We start from the raw sequence: 19,345 nt of genomic DNA, 5'->3' as shown, positions 1-19,345 counted from the left end.
GTGTTATAAACAATTGGCAACGGTCTCGGACTTATAATTCTTTAAATGTTCTCTGTTTACTACCAAATAGGACCAGAAAATAGAATAAAAAGCTGTCCCATCTTTCCCCACTCTACTACATCATAAAGCCATTGCCAGTTTAAAATTAAAAGTGTTGCATTCGTTTATCAACACCCAACTTTAAACCTTACAACATAAATATTGAATACTGTAGAGTAATACTCTATCATTATTTCGTCTATTACCCATTGGGTACCAGTAAAAGGAGATATTTAAAGTGTCTCATTTTACCCCATTTCCCCAACTTACCCTACTATATCCTGCACACTAGAACATACGAACACAAATAACGCAAACCTTTTAAGAGTAGTACCAACTGTGTGGCCCGGTATTATAGGTTGAATTATCGAAATTTCTACAAACTTTCTATACTAGCTCCCTTGTTTATCAAATATAATAAAAAATACCGCCACCTTGTGATTCTTAACGTGAGGAAGACAAAATGTTTTAGAGATCTTTTCAATCACCACAAAAAGTAAGCGGGTTGTTTTATTTTACTAGTTTTATCTGCTTTAATCGCAGTTTAACATTAGTAATACAAGCATGTTACGTAAGTAATAGATAAATACACATTTAAAGGTCTATATGTGTTCATTATACCTATTTGCGGATGTTTTACGAAACATAACGCGTGGTAAACTTGCTCTACCTTAAGTGCTGCGTTATTCATACAATATACTATGCCGCCGCCGATGATGTAACTAAATGTTTCAGCTTTGGTTGACTTACTGTGATATGAATTTCATTTTACTGAGGCGGGGAAGGTTAAATAATGTTACTATAAGTTTGCAATTGTTGTAAAGTTATTCTAAAATAGCTGGTGTTTCGTGAAGGTTAGTTATTAGTTGTCAAGAGCAATTATCCGTATTATAGGTATAAAGTAATAATTTGTATAATTATCAACTTAACACGCAATTAAATTAAAAATGACTTTTCATTAGAATATAAGTGCAATACAGCCTTAAATGGTTATGTTAGTGTATATTATTGTTGAATTTATAAAATCAAAAAGGACCTGTTGTGTGTTTCTGTTGGAGATTAAATGCAGATGCTAAACAGTATCTTTAATATATTTTAAATCCACAAAGAATTGGGTGCTAGTGAAGAATCCTCCCCCCCCCCACTACCTTATTTGCTAACCACTAACCCCTAGGTTAGGGGGTTAGTAGTTACAGGTTAGTGGTTAGCAAATAAGATGGGAGGGGGGGAAGACTCTTCATTAGCACCAAGAATTCTTCACTACTACTAGTCAGGAATCTTTGGATTGCCATAAAGTGCTAAAAAGTGTTTAAAACCATGTTTATATATTTATAACTCAAGCAATATAATACCTCTTTGATCCCAGTATGGCGGACGCAGCAGCACCAGCCGGTGGATCAGGAACTCGCGGAGGATTTCGAGGAGGATTTGGAGGTAGGGGCCGCGGTCGTGGCAGAGGAAGAGGCCGTGGTAGAGGAAGAGGACGTGGAAAGGAAGATGAAAAATCTGTGAGTTGTTTCTTTTTTTTAACTAAGTTAGCTAGTCTGTTCCAAAGGATAAATTTAGGTATTCGCCACTTTCGACAGCATAACCATTTTTCTTGTATGTTTAGGCAATTTGAAAAAATCAGCCTACAAGCGATTTCAAAGAATTATTTGCAAATTAACCCTAAAAGTCAAAATTCACAATCCTTTTCTATTGCTTCATGATTCAGGCTATGACTGCCTACCTAAATAAAAAAATCCTGATATTGACATTTCTTATTAAGTAGCAGAAAATTAGTTATAGCTTGGTAATCTACAATAATCAGTAAGCCTATAATGTTACTCCTTGTCAGTAGCACTAGTGGGTCGTTTTTATATAATATACATTTGATTCTGTATTGTATTTACATTTGATTCTGTATTGTATTTAGATATGTGACACTAATTTAATTTTACCTGAAACAGTGGGTACCAGTAACAAAACTGGGAAGATTGGTCAAAGATGGGATGATCAAGTCCTTGGAGGAGATCTATCTCTTCTCTCTTCCAATCAAGGAGTTTGGGATCATTGATGATTTGATCGGAAGCTCTCTTAAGGACGAAGTGCTTAAGATCATGCCCGTACAAAAGCAGACACGTGCCGGACAACGTACACGTTTCAAGGTGTTGAACGGTGGTTTATTTATCTTGTGAATTGAATCTGTCTTTACCTGTTAAGTTGTCTAAGTATGTAACCTCCTAAGTTGGTGTAGTGCAGTGTGTAGCGCACACTGATATTTTAGACTCTAAGGACCCAAATTGAATAATACGAATTCTACCTTTTGTCAAAGTTTTGAAAAACTGTTTAAATTTGTTGCCATGCAGATTTTCTGGCATGTGAAAAAGATTATATATACTTAATTAGTGTACTATATTTAAAAGGAGTAATAGTAATTAATAAAACTGGGAAACATGATTGAATCTCAATGTAGAGTCCAAAGCGTTTTAACTAAATAATGAAATGTGATACAGTTACATTCTTCTATTTAAACTCTGATTAATTTTTCGTTCAAGAATTCTTCTACGCTGACCTAAAACGACAAATTTGTTTTTCCATTAATGTGCATAATTTTTAATATTTGTTTTTAAACTTTTCCCTGTTGCAACATATATAACTTTCATATTCCTACCAGGCTTTTGTTGCTGTTGGAGATTCCAACGGGCATGTTGGTTTGGGTGTCAAATGTTCCAAGGAAGTAGCAACCGCTATTCGTGGAGCGATTACACTCGCCAAGCTCTCCATCATCCCTATTCGACGTGGTTACTGGGGAAACAAGATCGGAAAACCACATACTGTTCCATGCAAAGTGGGTATAGATAGTGGGTATATCATGCTAATTTTGGGTTGATATTAAATCTTCTGGGTTTCTAATTTGACTGTTGTCGTCTGGAAGACCTAAACTGCCACAGTCGTTAATGTACCTGCCCCTAGCCTAAAGGTTAAGTGCTTATATTGGTTTGTGGGTGCAATGTGTCCTTCCTTAGGGGGGAAGTGAGACACTTTACAGCAGTTTCTTCAACGCAGTGGTCATATAGGTTTAAAATTCTCAGCCATTATTTACCTTTTTAAGCAAGGCATAGAGGTGTATGAGGTATAACACCTGTGTATATGCACAGTCGTTGCCTAGCTCTGCTGGGATAAATAAGTTATATTCAGTTAAAACTATTGTAAGTTAGTTTAATTACTGCACAACAGTATGATATTGTTGTATTGTATGTGTAGTTTGTTATGGCCCACATAGCTTTAGTTATTAATGAATGATTGCATTCAAAGGTTCATGGAAAATGTGGTAGTGTTCACGTACGTTTGATCCCAGCACCTCGTGGTACAGGCATCGTCTCTGCTCCCGTACCCAAGAAGTTGTTGAGCATGGCTGGTCTTGAGGATTGTTACACTTCTGCAAGAGGACAGACCGCCACACTCGGAAATTTCGGTAGCTCTATCTGTTTTGTTTTTTAAAATATAATACAGTGGTTTAATATATAGGGAACTGTTGGAACCAAAACCATATTTCCTGATCCTGTTTTTGAAAAACTACCAATTACTATCTTCCTCTTGGAGTGGGCTAATTCTGCAATTACTTTTGTTTATTGTAGAATAAGGCGAGAAAGGAATAAAAACCTGTCCCATTCTACTCCACTAAAATTTATCCAGCAATAACTGGCATTATTTACTTTCCTTCAGCTAAGGCCACCTTCAATGCTATCTCCAAGACCTACAGCTACCTTACGCCTGACCTATGGCGTGACCAGCCACTCACGAAAGCGCCATACCAAGAGTATACTGACCATCTTGAGAAGAACCACACCAGTGGTGGAGTACAAAAGCAAGAAGTCAAGAAATACTAACTCAAAACGCAGGCACGACCAACAACGGCTGCCGAATTTAAATGGCGCCGTCATGAATGCCGTGCAGTGTTTTCGAATTTAAAAAAATTGGCACGCTCACTTTTATTTTATTCGCTGCCATTTTAGTTGCTTTTAATTTCCCCTGGTTCTCAGTTGCCCATCTTCGAATTTTCTGTTCTCGCAATCTCGGATGGATGTTGTTCAAATACCATGCGAACTACTTAAGTTTCGACGAGCGACTTGTTTGACTGATCTCCCAACTTGGTTCTTGGTTTGTGGTGGTTATAAAATATAAGTGAGATCCAAAATGTTGTTTTCGTTTCTAACTGTAAGCAGGAAGAGGTACATCTAAAATAGTGGAAAAAGATTTTATGAGTAAAATACAGGAAGCGTTTCGTGCGTAGCGGATATAGTAATCGGTTAATGCTTTGAGGTTCATTTCGGTTGAGCATAGTATCGTATTTGGTCACTGAAGTATATCTATAGTGGGGCGAGAGAAGATGGGACACCTTTTCGTCTCCTTTGGTAGTAAACAAAAAAAGTAAAATATTAAAAACCGTATCCCCACGACTCTTAACACTGTTGTTAAATGTTTAAAACACGATCACGATGTTTAGATATTATGTGTTAAAGGTGTCCCATCTTCCCCTACCCTACTATAAAAATAAAGCACTTCTTTACGCCAAAAAGATTACAGAACCGCTTGGAGCAGTAATTAGTACAGAACAGCGAGTGTTGTTGTCACCAGAACGTTTAGTTGTCTTTTTTGAGTGGACGTTAAGATTAGCCATAACACAACAATGGAGTAGTAGGTTGTTCCTGCTTTGTGTTATTAGCACGATATGTTAGCGTCAGAGAGAACAATGCTGTAACCAATGTATTACAATAAGTCTCTGAATTTCATTTCGCCACGGAGTAGTTTAGTTACATTCGTATCTCGTATGTGTATTAGAGTATATAGTAGCGTGGGGAAAGATGGGACACCTTTAGCACCTAATATATAAATGTCCTGTTCGTATTTTAAACAATTAACAACGGTCTACAAGAGTCGTGGGGATACGGTTTCATAATTTATTGAATATTCGTTGTTTACTACTAAATGGGACGAGAACATAGTAAGAAAGGTGTCCCATCTTCCCCCAACCTACTATGGGCCTATGTATTTCTTTGTGTTATTAGCACGGTATGTTAGCGTCAGAGAGAACAATGCTGTAACCAGTGTATTACAATAAGTCTCTGAATTTCATTTCGCCACCGAGTAGTTTAGTTACATTCGTATCTCGTATGTGTAGCCTATTAGAGTATATAGTAGCGTGGGGAAAGATGGGACACCTTTAGCACCTAATATATAAATGTCTTGTTCGTATTTTAAACAATTAACAACGGTCTACGAGAGTCGTGGGGATACGGTTTCATAATTAATCGAATATTCGTTGTTTGCTACTAAATGGGACGAGAACATAGTAAGAAAGGTGTCCCATCTTCCCCCAACCTACTATGGGCCTATGTATTTATTCTTTGAATTTAGAAGAAAGGTGTCCCATCTTCCCCCAACCTACTATGGGCCTATGTATTTATTCTTTGAATTTAATGATAAGTAATATATATTGTATGGTGGGACAAGTGTTTAGTCTTTTCCCGACCAGTTTGGTAGTAAACAAAGAACATTTACGAAATCAAATACTCTGATAATTTGGACAACCCATTATTGACCACTGGGTTGGAGCAATTGCCGTTAAGTGTCTTGCCTAACGACAAATACGCTCACAATGGCAGCAGCGTTGAGCTTTGAATCCATTACCACTGGGTTACAAGGCAGGCGCGCTAACCACTATGCCACGGCGCCGGTCAATATGATAGCTATAATGATTGGTGTGTTACGTTGAAAATATATTAATCTTAGCCGTTTTATATTTATATACATGAGGATACCATATTTATATTTATAAATATGATGATACGATATAGCGTTGTCATTCAGCACGTCCGGTATTTGACTGTTCACCTATATTACTATTGTTTTTTTAATTGCTACGGAAACTATAAACCTGCGGTACTTAGATAATACCGTACAAACATATAGCAAGCTTTAAATACTTTGGAATTTTTCTATTCATACGTAATTGTGACGACATCGAATATAAAAATCCAAATCGTCCACTTCGACTTAATTTACGATATTTGCTCAGTGCTGGATGTCAACACTTTCGTTTTGCAGTCTGGTTTTCACAACCGTCACCGCAGGCAGCAGGAATTCTAGCTCACGTCATGTGCTGGTACTTCAAGCACTCTCGCAGTCTAGATATACAGTAGTGTGTCTTGTAGGTAACAACTCATTGAAGCGGAAGCAATAGTTTGTACACAGCCGCTCAGCATACTTGGAAAGCATTTACAGTCTATATTTAGAAAGCTTATAAACCATATATTTGTTCATAAACCAAGAGTGTGGTATCATATTGACACATTTGGTATATGTTTTATAGATCCGGTGTTATTTTAAGTTGTGTCGCTTTCTGTAAATGTATAACCATGCCGGGCGAAGAAGAAAAAAGCAAAAAGGTAAGCTTTTACATATGTGTGAAATGAGCAAGCACACGAAATTAATTTACTTTCACTTTTGAGTTTGCTTTTACCAAGTAAATTTTTATGTACAAGAAAGAACCTGGGAGCTGAGTATATATGCCCAGCACAGTAAAATACATAGCAGATAAAGCTTGTTCGTAACCTATCGTATAGGCGCCATATAATTATTATATAAGCGAGCCATCAGTAACATTAGAAACTTATTCAGAGCAGTACGATCTTCAAACTATTGTTCTTAAAAGGTCTGTTACGTTTTCAGAGTTATGTAGGTAATCTAAACCAAGTGTATTATATTACGAAATAAACAAATACGTGTATGCAGAGTAAGCTGTGCGATTCAATTCTTGGTAATGATAAGCCAGACAAACGATAAACTGTGGTAGCTGTAAAGTTGTTTGCCAAACGGGCAGTTTAAAATACAGTAAATTCTACGTTCGCGGCTATAATTCAACATTTCAATGGTTTGAACTGTTGACCGTGTCCATTTCAGTACGGCACCGCACTATTACATTTTACATTCCAATGTTACTACTTTCTTAGTTTACCTAAACGCAAGTATATACCCCACAAAAATCATGCTTGAATTGTTCTAATAAGCCGAAATGTTTTATGTTAAGATACTATAGGAAATTTAAATTAGTGTAGTTTTTTTAATCATACAGTAGGGTAGGGTAAAGTGGGACACATGATAATGTTGGACAATTTCTTTTATGCCCCCTGTTTGATTAAAAACAAATAAAAAGGCTACAGGATGATTCGACAGTATTTTTGTGGAGTGTATAAGACGCGCTCGGACCAAATACCATTATTAACCATGGAAAATGGATATTAAAATATGTGCATATTTGTCCCATTTTTTCTACCATACGACGTCTTACCTGTGAACTTTCCTATTTTAATACTGTGAACTTTCGCCTATTCTGTTTCGTACTAGGATAGTTTGACTGGGAATAGAATTAGGCGCAGTCATATCGCAGTCATAAGACATATATAGTAGGGCTGGGGAGAAGGGGCACCTTTTTATTCTATTTTCTAGCCCCATTTGGTAGTAAACAAAGAATATTCAAAGAAGTACAAAACTCACGAGTCCCATATAAACCGTTGGTTATTGTTTAAAACCTAATTAGGATATTCGGATACCATGTAGATATTTAGATACCCTAAAGGTGTCCCGTGTTCTCCCATATTACTGTAGATATGTGTGGTATATTTAGGTGGAATACTGCACCTTATACCCTATAGTTGCTGAATGCGTTTTTATCAATTAAAAACACTGTTTACCATTCGTGGGCGTACGGTTATATAATTCTGCAAATATTTTTCGTTTACTACAAAATGGGATAATAAAACAAAATAAAAACATGTCGCATCCTGTCACAGTAAACTATCATAACCGAAAGTTAACATGTATAAGCCGACGTGAGTTCCTGTGTATATAACTTCCGTTGATTGCTATATGTGCCCATAGTTCGACTTTCGCAATTTAGTAATTTGTTTTTTTTTGCATTATGTTTTGTTGTTGTATAGTAGGTTGCTGGGGGAAGATTGGACACCTTTTCACTCTATTTACTCGTTCTATTTGGTAGTAAAGAAAGAACATTCAAAAAATTATAAAACCACATCCTCAGGACCTCTATATACCGTTGTTAAGTCTTTAAAACACGATCAGGATATTTAAATATTATGTGCTAAAGTTTTCTCATCTTCACCTACCCTACTATCTAAATGATTAGGGTCAAATATTTTAAACATAACGCTTCCATTAAAGTTTGTACAGCATTTCATGACCTGTCTCTGCTGATCGCTTTGTACAGGCTTGATTTGTTGCGTCATAGTAACTATGAAAAGATTATGACTAATATGTAATTATTAAAACTCCATTGGATGCCCTGCAAATGTTATTGGCTGCGGCATGTCGCAACGTGACTCATTGTTAATTGGGCTATGCTGTGTTTGCCTGCGCCAACCAAAACGCTAGCAAACTTTCGCTTTAGTGATTTGCTTTTATGCCGTGTTGCGTTTTTCCGGGTTTCGAAAGCTTAATACTGTAGATTAAGTTTCAGGCATTTCGTTCGTCTTTCGCTTTAATTTCGCCACGTAGAAAGCGAGTTACGTAATAAGGCGCAATATTAGAGAAATTTTATGTTTTGCGAAACCGATTCCTAATATAAAACTTCTTAGTCGTGTGTATATACTACTTACTACTAGTAGAATGCAAAGTTTGGCTTAGTTGTTATAATCAGGTCTGACGCCGAGACTGCCTACTTCCGCCATCATAGTGTGACGTCATATGCACTGTATTGTTGCGTTGAATATGCAACGCAGTAGATATTGATTGGAGGAAGAGGGCAGGAGAAGTTTACTGTCCGAAGTATGCAGTACAGATAGTCAATATCATGTTTAAGTATGATGAATACTTTCTATATAAATATATAGGTCTTTGGTTTTTTCTAGATTGTGTTTATTTATACAACGTAATAAGTGCGTGGCTTCTGTCACGAGCGCTGCATCAACATTTGTTTTGACTTCTTTTTCTAGTCTGTGAGCAACTTGGCACAGATGTTCGGACAGCAGGGCGGAGGATACAGACCTACTCCCGGACCAAAAACGGTGATTGCGTTATTATTATTGTCAAGCGTTTTTGTGTTTTACTCAATTTTTATAATACTGTGGAGTAAGATGGGATACTGGGAAATATGGCACCTAAGTCCCATATTCTTAAGTGTTTTGTACAAACAGCAACGCTCCTTTGGTGTCGCAAGTCTACAGTTATATAATTGTGTAAATAATCTATGTTTACTACCAAATGAGACGAGAAAAACGTCCCATTTTACCCCGGCCCTACTGTGATCCCATTTTATTTGTTGGTGTTTGATGTTTTTAGGGTGGAGTCGCAAACCGATGGAAACCGCCCCCACCTACAACGCCAGCAGAAACAAATAAGCCTTCGTTCCCGCAAAGACATACTAACAATGAAAATAACTCTACAAACGAACCAGAATGGGCAAAGTCAAGACTAAAGCCAACAAGCAGTGCAACAAACAACAACGAATCAAACGGAGGAATTGCGGCGAGAATAAATTCGTTCGGCAATGCATCGTCTGCAATCAATAAACCAACTCTCGCTTCAAAGAACACGCCGCCGGCTTGGGCCCCAAAGGCCCCGAGCGGCCATGCACCGGCTTGGAAAACCGCTGGGGGACCGGGTCGCTTCGGCAACAACAACAGCACAGCGGATAGTGAGCCTAAGGCACCACAAAACAATTCGTTTTTGCAAGAAAAACGTGCCCAATTCTCCGCTCCCGTTGCACGTACGGGTTCGCAGGGTAAAGCTGACCAATCATGGAGAAATCAACAAAAACCCAATGAATTTCCGAAGCCGCAGCATCTGAACACACCTTTTAACCGCAAAAGTGACGCTCCCAAATTACAGAAGGACTTGCCAAATCCGCCGCCTGATCTGCCCAAGCCACCTGGCGATATGATGAAGCCACAACATAACATGGCCAAGCCATCTACTGATTTTCCAAAGCCCCCCGCTGATAAACCAAAACAGTTCTCAAGTCTGTTTCCCAAACCAGCAACTGAAAACAAGCCGAAGCCGCCACAAAACGAAAAACCGGAGCGCTTTCGGTTTCCTGATAGCCATGCAAACGGCGAACGAGTTCCCCACCCAACACCCGCACCAGGCAAGTAAATAACGTCGGTACCATATAATAAATAGCCTGTATTGTGACTTAGTGGTAAGCACCCCTACCTATCACCCAGAAGCTGTGGGTTTTAGGCTTGTCGCTGTTACCAGTGCGGCGGACCTTGTTTTTGGGCAAGTCGTTTAGCGGCAATTGCCCTAACCCAGTGTTCACTAACGGGTTGCCTGAATTTCAGACAACACACAGTGAAATGAAAACACAATCGCAACAAATTTATATATACGTGGTAACTCGTAATTGGACACTTATAAATAGAACATTTGATTTAAAAACGATTGTCCTTTCTGACACGCACGGATAAAACAAGTCACGCACGGATAAAACAAGTTACATTTCATTCAAACAGCCCAAAGCAAATCTAGCAACAAAAATAACCTTTTTAAACCGCGCAGATGTAGAACAGAAAATCGAAAGGAAGCCGTCGTCATTCCTGCACAAAGTGAAACGCAACGGTCCTCCAGCCATGAAGCAACTTCCCCCACATGTTTACAACAAACCGCCTCCTTTAAAACCAAAAAAGCCCCCGAATGTAAAACTACCTGGCCAAGGTAAGTGTATTTTTAATGTTGTAAAGTTATTATTTTCTCTAACTACAATATAGTAGGGTGGGGGAAAATGGGACACCTTTTCATTCTATTTTCTCGTCCTATTTGGTAGTAAACAAAGAACTTTTAAAGAATTATAAAACCGTATCCTCAAGACTCCCGTAGGCCGTTGGTAACTGTTTAAAATACGATCCTAATATTTGGATAATATGTGCTATAGTTGTCCCATCTTCCCTACTATATATTAATAACTTTATTTGTCTGTTCAATTACGGTGGCGAAGATTTATAAATAAACATATTTACATTTAAGTTGAAAAAATAAGGGTGGTCGCTACACCTAGCAGACAAAATTTAACTTTGATGTATGCTAAAACTATTGACATAGTACATGGTGGTGCCAACATTTCCTAAAAAGGTGTTAAAGTTATTCAGCCAACTATGACCAAAATCCCAGGTCATGCCTCATAATAAGATTTTACCTGTATAAAGTAGAAGAGATAGGCTGCAGTTTTTTATTTTAACATTTCTGGATACTAAAGTTGTCTTATTTATAACCCTTATAACATAACTGTTAACACATAACCTTTAATATCTAACCAGTAACACAAAAACTGTAACACATAACACGTTCTAACACTAAACAGTATAAACCTATTTCTTTCTATCTTAAATGTGTTAACTGCTAATATAATTTTAGTAACACAAAATTAAAAATTTTTGGGTCCATATTAGAAACATGTAGGGTAATTGTTCCCTTAATGCTGCTTAATTCAGACTTTCTGTTAGGCTTTATTTGAGATCCGTTAGGCTTTATTTGCAAGCTTTTATCAGTATTCAAAGGCAAAGTGAAGAAATAGACAAATGTACTGAAAATGAAAAGTGAAAGTAGAATATATCTTAGCATACATTCAAAACAACTCTTTAAATTTAAACCCCAGAGAGTAAACAGTCACTTAAAGATAGCATCTATCATAAAAAAGAAAACAGTAGTTTTAAGATTGTGACAAAAGCAAATGCTTTACATTTTAAAAACTACAGATTCTTCATTTGAATTCTTGCCCCCACCCCCGCCTGCGGCAACCTTAAGGCCTCTTCCAACCCCAGGTTTAATAAACAGAGTTTTTTTTTTCCTTTTTTGTTCGTTCATGGCAATATTTTTGTTAAAATATATCAGTGAGCCCATTTATGACTCATGGGCTACTACATTTAAGTTCGTATTTTTTTTTCTAAATTTACAAAATGCATACCATTCTTTATCATAAAGTTATCACAGTTTATTTTGGTAACCATTTAACTTACATTTTGTTTTACAATAAGTTTACTAGCCTTTAACCACCAACTAAAACTGTATTAAAGACTTTAAAACTTACTTTAATATGTTGTATTGAGCATACAACAGCTACAACAGTGTTGTTCTATTCAGCAGTCATAACAATCCTCTTATGTTGTATTTTAATGCAAGCATGAGTTTCCAAAAAGGTCACTATGTTTTGTAATGCCTGACACAGAGCAGCCTGACTAACACACGAAGCTTAAAGATGATTAAATTCTACTTAAATATAATATAGTAGGGTGGAGAAAGATGGACACCTTTTTATTCTATTTTCTGGTCCCATATAGTAGTAAACAAAGAACTTTCAAAGAATTATAAAACTGTATTGTTACGAATCACATAGACCATTGTTAATTGTTTAAAATACGATCAAGATGTTTGGTTATTTTGCTAAAGGTGTCCTATCTTCCCCCACCCTACGGGTATATTTTATGTCTTTCTATCAGCTACCAATAAAGAGGATGTATCTTCATTTCTATAATTTGTTCAATTGAATTTTGGCATGATTATGTTTTACTAGTCTTATGTTTGTTATTTTTCGTTTGTTCTAAAGTTCTAAGTTTTTTTCCACAAACCATATTTTACATATAGGTATCATCATTTAGTTAATATTCTACTGATTTGAAATTCAGTCATATTTTAGAGTTTTGTTTGTAAATAATTTTTAATGATGAGTTTTAACTTTTTCTAGCCATATAAAAAATATTTTTTTTTTAATATATCAACTCAATTTTTTTCTTTTTCATTAAATCAGTTTTTATATTCACTCAATTTTCCACATTAACTTGATTTTTCTGTCTTTCACAAGTGCCAAGATCGTTGCCTGACCAGCCCCCTGCTGTACCAAGGGACTTCCCCAAACCTGCTTCTATGCTTGGGTCCAAACCCCCACCCCCACCTGGCGGGCCAAGTAAGTGTCAATGAATCAATAAACGTAACTTACTTTATTCTCGTGTGGCCCGAAAACAACAGTAGTTGTAACAAGGGTGTTGTGTTTTATACACCTCGTGCCGGTTTACCAACTTTCAAGTATAATGTCCAAGAACACATACGCCCACAAAGTTAGCAGTATCAAGCTTTGAATACACGCTAACCAATCATGCCATGGCATCGTTTATTTATTGTACTGAAAGTCATTTGTTGGACATTTAGGTTGTATAAAGTTTTCTCGGAACCACTAATGATTTATAACATGATTCACATATACAATATCACCGGCAACTTTGAAAAAACAAATACACGAACACATACATAAGCGTGATAACTTGTAAACTAGCACCAGATGTATGAAACAGAACACCTGTGTTATAACGACTAAATGTTTAATATAGAAGTAACGAATATATAAACGATTTTCTTTAGAGAAATCAATAATAGTTTGTATTATTCAAAGTTGTCTGTTCCAAGATAAAAAAAACAAAATTTTATTAGACTAAAATTCCGTACCGTGCTGAATTATAAATTTTGGTACAACGAAATTAATGTTGTTATCACGGACAAGCCAATTTATATATTAAATAAAACTTAATAAATAAAAGTCTGTGACATGCACCAAATCATTCAGCTTACACATGTAATAATCTTAGCATAGTAAATATATATCTATGCTTCATGTTTATACTTAACCAAATTATGTTTAATATAAATTTACGATCCATATCTTAAATATAAATATTGTACATTATAGGATCCCAGCCTTCCCTCCCACCACCACCCTCAGCACAAGATGATGTTTATGATGACACAGATGTTCCTCCACCCCTCCCTCCACTTATGAAACATCACCAACAACAAGAACCAATGGAAATGTAAGTGTTAAAATATATTTAAATTTAAAAAAAAATAAATTGTGGTTTGATTTAAATAGTAAAAAAAATTGTGTTAAGAAAAAATACACCAATTTTCATTTTTCAGCAATATGCTACTTTCTAAACAAATATTTAAACAAAATGTTCCACTTGTTCCAGAAAAATAATCGCTACAAAGTCACATACATGCGCGATAATCCTTAAGTGGGCCTGAGGTGTTTGAACACCCATGTTATAATAATTATCATTGCTCGGCTATGCAAGGATAAATAAGTCACATCCATTAAACACAAGATGGTATTATTTAATCACCATTATGATGTCACAGACCAACATGGGACGATGAAGATGACGAAATATCGGATGCTCTTTATGATGAAACTCCTGACAGTAACATAAAACGACCCAGCATAGGTGGTTACATACTCAACATGATTGTATTGGTGTTACATACACATAAATGGTAGTCATTTAGTAGACCAGGCGTGTGCAACCTGGGGCCGAAAAAAAAAATTGTGCGACCCGCGAAGTCAGCTGCATATTTTTCACAAAGTTTCTTTAATGTGACAATAAAGTCCCCTGGCTGTTTTGTTCAGAAACTTATGCTTTCAAACCCCATATTTCTACATAATAATCCCCTTTTAATATCATAGGATCAAAGACAAAAATAAAATAATACTTGTGCATGCAAACCTATGTTAAATAACTGTACAGCTCGCGGGTTCATGAAGTAATTTATACTTGGCCCTTCAGTAATAAAGGTTGGACACCCCTGTAGTAGATTGTAGAATATACTAATGGGTTTCACTTATAAAGTTACATCTGTGGTAACTCGTCAGCTGGCGGGGTGTATGAAATAGAACACCTGTGTTATAACAACTGTCGTTTTTCGGTCAAGCACAAGAGCAATTTCAACGCTTTTCCAACAATAGGTGCAACGAATTTCAGGGGTCGCCGAGAGTATAATGATTATACACAAAGTACTGGACACATTATATTACTAACTGTCAAGAGTCTCGGAAAATTTTAGAAGAATAAAAATGGTCATGAGAAAAGAGTTATTGGAAGCCTTGTACTATACAAAAGGGCACATGATTATAAAAAAGTCCACAAACCCTATGTATTCTTTTAATGTTTGACATTAAAGTATTTTTATTTAATTTTTTATTTTATATTTTTAAACATCTTAGTTTAAAAGTGTTTTACATATTTATTTAAAGAAAATTATTTTTACTTTTCAGCTGTCAGTACCCAAAGTGATCAGGTAATTTGCATAAAATGTTTTTAGCAATATATGTAAATAAAATAAACTTAAAACTGACACTACACTTTTCAGGATGATGAGTTGTATGAGGATGTTGAAACTTACCAAAAACTGAAAGCAATGAAAATGAAACAGTGAGTTTTTATAATTTTTTTCATTTAATAGAATTCACTTGGCACTCAATTTTTATAAAACACTACAAAAAATAGAAAGCAATTGCTTTTAAAGCACAGGCATTACCAAATTGAATGGGCTATTGTTTAATTAATTAGGCCAATAACGAAAGATGCCCACATATCCTATGTTCCTGGTATTATCACTTTCACTTTAATGATATTTTAGAGAGAAACCCAACAAAGATGAAGACAAAAAGAAGTTAGACAAAAAGGACAAGGAAATGAGAAAAAAATTTAAGGTAGAAAATGTTCCATTATATTTTTTTACTTTCAATCCTTGTGGAAACCAAATGTTCTCTGAATACCTTGTAGAAGTACATTGTATATAATATACCACAACAATGTGTGGGATTCCCAATGGGTTTACATTTTTGTGTAGTTTATATGGGAACATTTACACCTACAAACTATATGTTGCTTCGTGGTATAGCTTTCTATAATTAACTATCTTATATTAGTCACTTCATAACTCAGTAATTTTTTAAGCCTAGCTATTTCCTCTCTATGAGTAATTTGTTTTTAAAAATCTTATTATATGCTGCTAAAATGCATTCATAGTATGTGTTTGTGTTCTACAGGCAGATATAACTCTTAGTTTTAACATTTGTTTAAAAAAATGTTATAGTGTTGTATTGATTTTACTTTTTCTCAACACCATTATGAAGTGACCTGCATAAAAATGTGAAATTGTATAAATATTGGTTGAGCAAAGGTGCTCAGGTCACGTGGAGGTTATAAAAATCAATAATTAACAGTCTGTCATTTTTCAGATATTCAAATCTACAAGATAGTTGCTTCAATGTATTTATTAGAATGTCCTATTTAGTGGAAAAATGATTTGTCTGACTATTTATTAAATTTTCCATTACTGTAATGTTTTCTAATTTATTAAATTCCACAAATTCATACTTAAAAATAGTCAAATCATCCTGTATTTCGAAAGAAAAAAATGTTTTTAACTGCTTCCAAAAAAAGAGGAGGACGCTGTAGAAAAAAGTTTTTGGTCAAAAACAAATTTAAAAAATTTTTTTTTTGGTGTAGAAAAATGTCTTTGTTAGAAAATTAAAATAAATTTCTTTGTCTTTAACAGCTTCCAAAAGAAGGGGAAATCACCGTGGAGAGTTATGGAAACATCAAGGAGGATGCTCGTGGAGGAGGAAAAGATCTTTGTGTCCGAGCACAGGAGAAGATCGACATTATTCGGATGATGAATAATCCTAGAGGAAAATGGTTGATACGTAATATGGAAGGGACATGTAAGTCATTTTAAATTATTATGTGTTTTAATCTTTTTTGAAATACTGTATACTTGTATGGCTCCCCTTTCTTCTTGTCTATCTGTTCCTGTTGTGTGCCTGCATAAAACTTTTTAATATGTTTTCATTACCTACTTGTTAAAATATGATCTAAATACGTTTTTTTTTTGCGTGTTCTGTGTGGAATGGGTATTATGTTGTTGTAATTTTGTAAAGATTTGTTTTTAATTAAAATTACCTTTAATTTATAATCATTCTAAAAAAAATTCCAGATGGTTTTGTTGATTCCGACAATGTTGACGTCAACATGAATGTTATGAAGTCAACACTTCATTCTTTTGGCAACAACAGGTAATTTGCATTTAATATATCAATTGAAAAAAAATTAACACTTAAAACAAAACAGGGGCTCAACAGTGTCACATAACCCACCTCAAATACCTGAAGAACCAGAAGAAGCTATATATGATGAAACTGGTAAATTGTTTTTTACTACAGCTTTTCTTGTTTTTTAATATTTACTTTGATTTGATCTTGTATTATAATTATCTTTTCTAATTATGGTACATCTGTTTTATACCATTTTTAATTTTTTTTTTCTAGGGTCGTAAAACTTAATTACTATCTTATACTCAATTTGCTACATTTAATGACTATAGGTGACAATTTATTTCCTGGTTTCACAGCTTGTTTTATTAACCACCTTACCCCACTCCTTTTTCATTTTTTTATTTTAAAACCTTTTTCAGACCAATCAATCGAAAGGATCTTTTATACCAAACTCATATTAAATCATGACTTATCCGAATATTTCAACCAGAGTGCCCTAGCATAGTAGTAAAACCGCTGACATTATAGCTAATTAATACTGGGTCTGATGCTTATTGTTATTATTATTACGGGTTATGTGTCCTGCTGGGCAATAACTTAACTGTAACGTTTTATATCTTGTATTGCCAATCGGCCCATGCACGCGATACCACAACCAAGGGGAAAACTGAATGTCACTTAACAAAACCATGCGATCGACTCTTAAAAACACAACGGTTCACGCAAAACATAAAGATCATGAAAATATAAAACAGTAAAGTACCATACGAACACATCATTACAACATATCATTACATAACAAACAGTGCTCCAACCCAGGGATCATAAATGTATTGTTCAAATTGTCAGTCATTTAAAAAAACATTACACAAATTTACATTCTTTGTAACTCATAAATTGAGCAGGAGGTGTATGCATTATGCAACCTGTGTTATGAACAGTTGTTGTTGCGTTTTAACTTACCAATAATTTACTTTTCATAAAGTCACTATACAATTTCTATATTTAATGTTTGGTGTAGAACCCTGTTAGAAAATCTGGGGTGACATTTTAATTCTTTGTGTTCTTTGTTTCAGCTCCCGAAGATCTGTATGATGAGATTTAATGTTGTTGTTTGCTAAAAGCTTTGAAACAATATGTTCACCTTACTCTGAAACAATTGCTTCTAAAGTTGTTGACGACATTTTTATAAAATCAAAAAATTTAGAGACAAAGTTTTAGATTTCTTTTATTGCCGAATGCAGTATTTTATTTTTTCGATTAAATGCATTATTCTATTAATCTATGTGTCAATTAAAGTTGATTAACAATTTGTTTAAATAAGCTTTTATTCATTTTTGCTATACATTTTAATTTTCTGAATATTTTAATGACCTATTTCATTATATAACTTTCTCCTTCTTGTATATTAAATTATAATCGAAATTTTAGTTGATTTCTTGACTGGCAATCCACTGTGGAGCAATTTTATTGGTTGCCATGCCACGCTGACATTTTTGGCAATATTTTCCAACATCCAGTAACCATATGGCTGTGGGTTGATATTATTTAAAGGCAAAAATGGCCATATAGAGTCCTACAGCTCAAACAGTTGTTAATGTCAAAATTCTGGATGGTGTTTTTAATATCCAGCATTTTTTGTATTTATTTGTTACATAGGTGGAAATTTGAATATGTTGACCAAATCATTGTAAATTTACACTTGATATAGTTGGACCAAGATTTAGACTATATACAATTTACTGTTAGCTGTGCAGAATTTGTATTTTAAACACAACACATACACCTGATTCCTAACGTTGGCCACTTTAGATTCCTTGATTCATTTTGATTCGTATTTTATAGTCCTATATTGTTGTTAATTGTTTTAATTATGATTCTTTATTTATCATCCCTTCAACATTACATACTTGTTTTCCCTACATGCACATGTTCCCTACAATGAAATTTGGGGACAATAAACTGGAAACTGAAACGTCCAAGACAAATTGTCTGTTACAAACATAAATGTCGAGACAAAAGGGCTTATATAGAAAAAAATGTATGACCGAGATAAAAATGTCAAAACCAAAATATCAGGGACACGATTTCTGGGACAATAAATGTCGTGAGGATACGGTTTTAGAATTATTTAAATTTTCTTTGTTTACTACCAAATGGGACGATAAAATAGAATAATAAGGTGTCCCATTTTCCCCAAACCATTATCAGGAGTCTTAGCTCCAACGCTGCCTAAACCATAGCACCTTAGATATTTTATTTGACCGGCATCTCACTAGGCCCCGTGGTTGGTACATTACTCAGCACATTACCCCCAAATGATAAATGATGGACATTTATCCTAGCGTGGCGAGAAAATGATATACAACCCGTTTAAATGCGGTGGATTTCCGTTGAGTGTATTTCCCAGAGAAACACATGCCCATA

General features: G+C 35.1%; 2 protein-coding genes across 5 annotated transcripts; both read left to right on the top strand.

Annotated features, from left to right (window-relative positions):
* The first annotated feature begins 386 nt into the window (after window positions 1-386).
* Window positions 387-4,219, top strand: LOC149735557 (small ribosomal subunit protein uS5-like). 3 transcript variants are annotated; one of them, XM_089878727.1, is made up of 6 exons: window positions 387-535; window positions 1,406-1,547; window positions 1,989-2,186; window positions 2,696-2,869; window positions 3,337-3,496; window positions 3,748-4,219. In XM_089878727.1, exons 2-6 carry the CDS (start codon window positions 1,407-1,409, stop codon window positions 3,909-3,911), a joined length of 837 nt encoding a protein of 278 aa, XP_089734853.1. In that variant the 5' UTR covers window positions 387-535; window position 1,406; the 3' UTR covers window positions 3,912-4,219. The 3 variants fall into 3 exon arrangements, with proteins under 3 accessions (XP_089734853.1, XP_089734852.1, XP_089734851.1); XM_089878726.1 differs by lacking the exon at window positions 387-535 and adding an exon at window positions 550-610; XM_089878725.1 differs by lacking the exon at window positions 387-535 and adding an exon at window positions 552-893.
* Window positions 4,220-6,342: 2,123 nt separating this feature from the next.
* LOC149735556 (uncharacterized) lies at window positions 6,343-18,343 on the top strand. 2 transcript variants are annotated; one of them, XM_089878763.1, is made up of 15 exons: window positions 6,344-6,470; window positions 9,033-9,104; window positions 9,379-10,183; window positions 10,597-10,752; window positions 11,790-11,855; window positions 12,893-12,994; window positions 13,772-13,892; window positions 14,221-14,306; window positions 15,134-15,156; window positions 15,229-15,290; window positions 15,499-15,571; window positions 16,423-16,588; window positions 16,861-16,939; window positions 16,995-17,065; window positions 17,995-18,343. In XM_089878763.1, the coding sequence occupies exons 1-15, from the start codon at window positions 6,384-6,386 to the stop codon at window positions 18,021-18,023; spliced, it is 1,998 nt and encodes a 665-aa protein (XP_089734889.1). In that variant the 5' UTR covers window positions 6,344-6,383; the 3' UTR covers window positions 18,024-18,343. The 2 variants fall into 2 exon arrangements, with proteins under 2 accessions (XP_089734890.1, XP_089734889.1); XM_089878764.1 differs by lacking the exon at window positions 11,790-11,855 and having other exon boundaries at window positions 6,343-6,470.
* Window positions 18,344-19,345: the final 1,002 nt, after the last annotated feature.

Source organism: Ciona robusta, chromosome 5 (assembly GCF_009617815.1).
Source record: "Ciona robusta chromosome 5, ASM961781v2".
In the NCBI taxonomy this organism is placed as follows: domain Eukaryota; kingdom Metazoa; phylum Chordata; class Ascidiacea; order Phlebobranchia; family Cionidae; genus Ciona; species Ciona robusta.
This window is presented reverse-complemented; position numbering and strand designations above follow the sequence as displayed.

Coding starts and splice junctions, on each gene's coding strand:
- LOC149735557 (XM_089878727.1), top strand. CDS start 1,407: ATGGCGGACGCAGCAGCACCAGCCGGTGGATCAGGAACTCGCGGAGGA. Junction 2,187..2,695: donor GACAACGTACACGTTTCAAG/GTGTTGAACGGT, acceptor TATTCCTACCAG/GCTTTTGTTGCTGTTGGAGA. Junction 2,870..3,336: donor CACATACTGTTCCATGCAAA/GTGGGTATAGAT, acceptor TTGCATTCAAAG/GTTCATGGAAAATGTGGTAG.
- LOC149735556 (XM_089878763.1), top strand. CDS start 6,384: ATGTTTTATAGATCCGGTGTTATTTTAAGTTGTGTCGCTTTCTGTAAA. Junction 12,995..13,771: donor ACCCCCACCTGGCGGGCCAA/GTAAGTGTCAAT, acceptor TGTACATTATAG/GATCCCAGCCTTCCCTCCCA. Junction 16,589..16,860: donor ACGTAATATGGAAGGGACAT/GTAAGTCATTTT, acceptor AAAAAATTCCAG/ATGGTTTTGTTGATTCCGAC.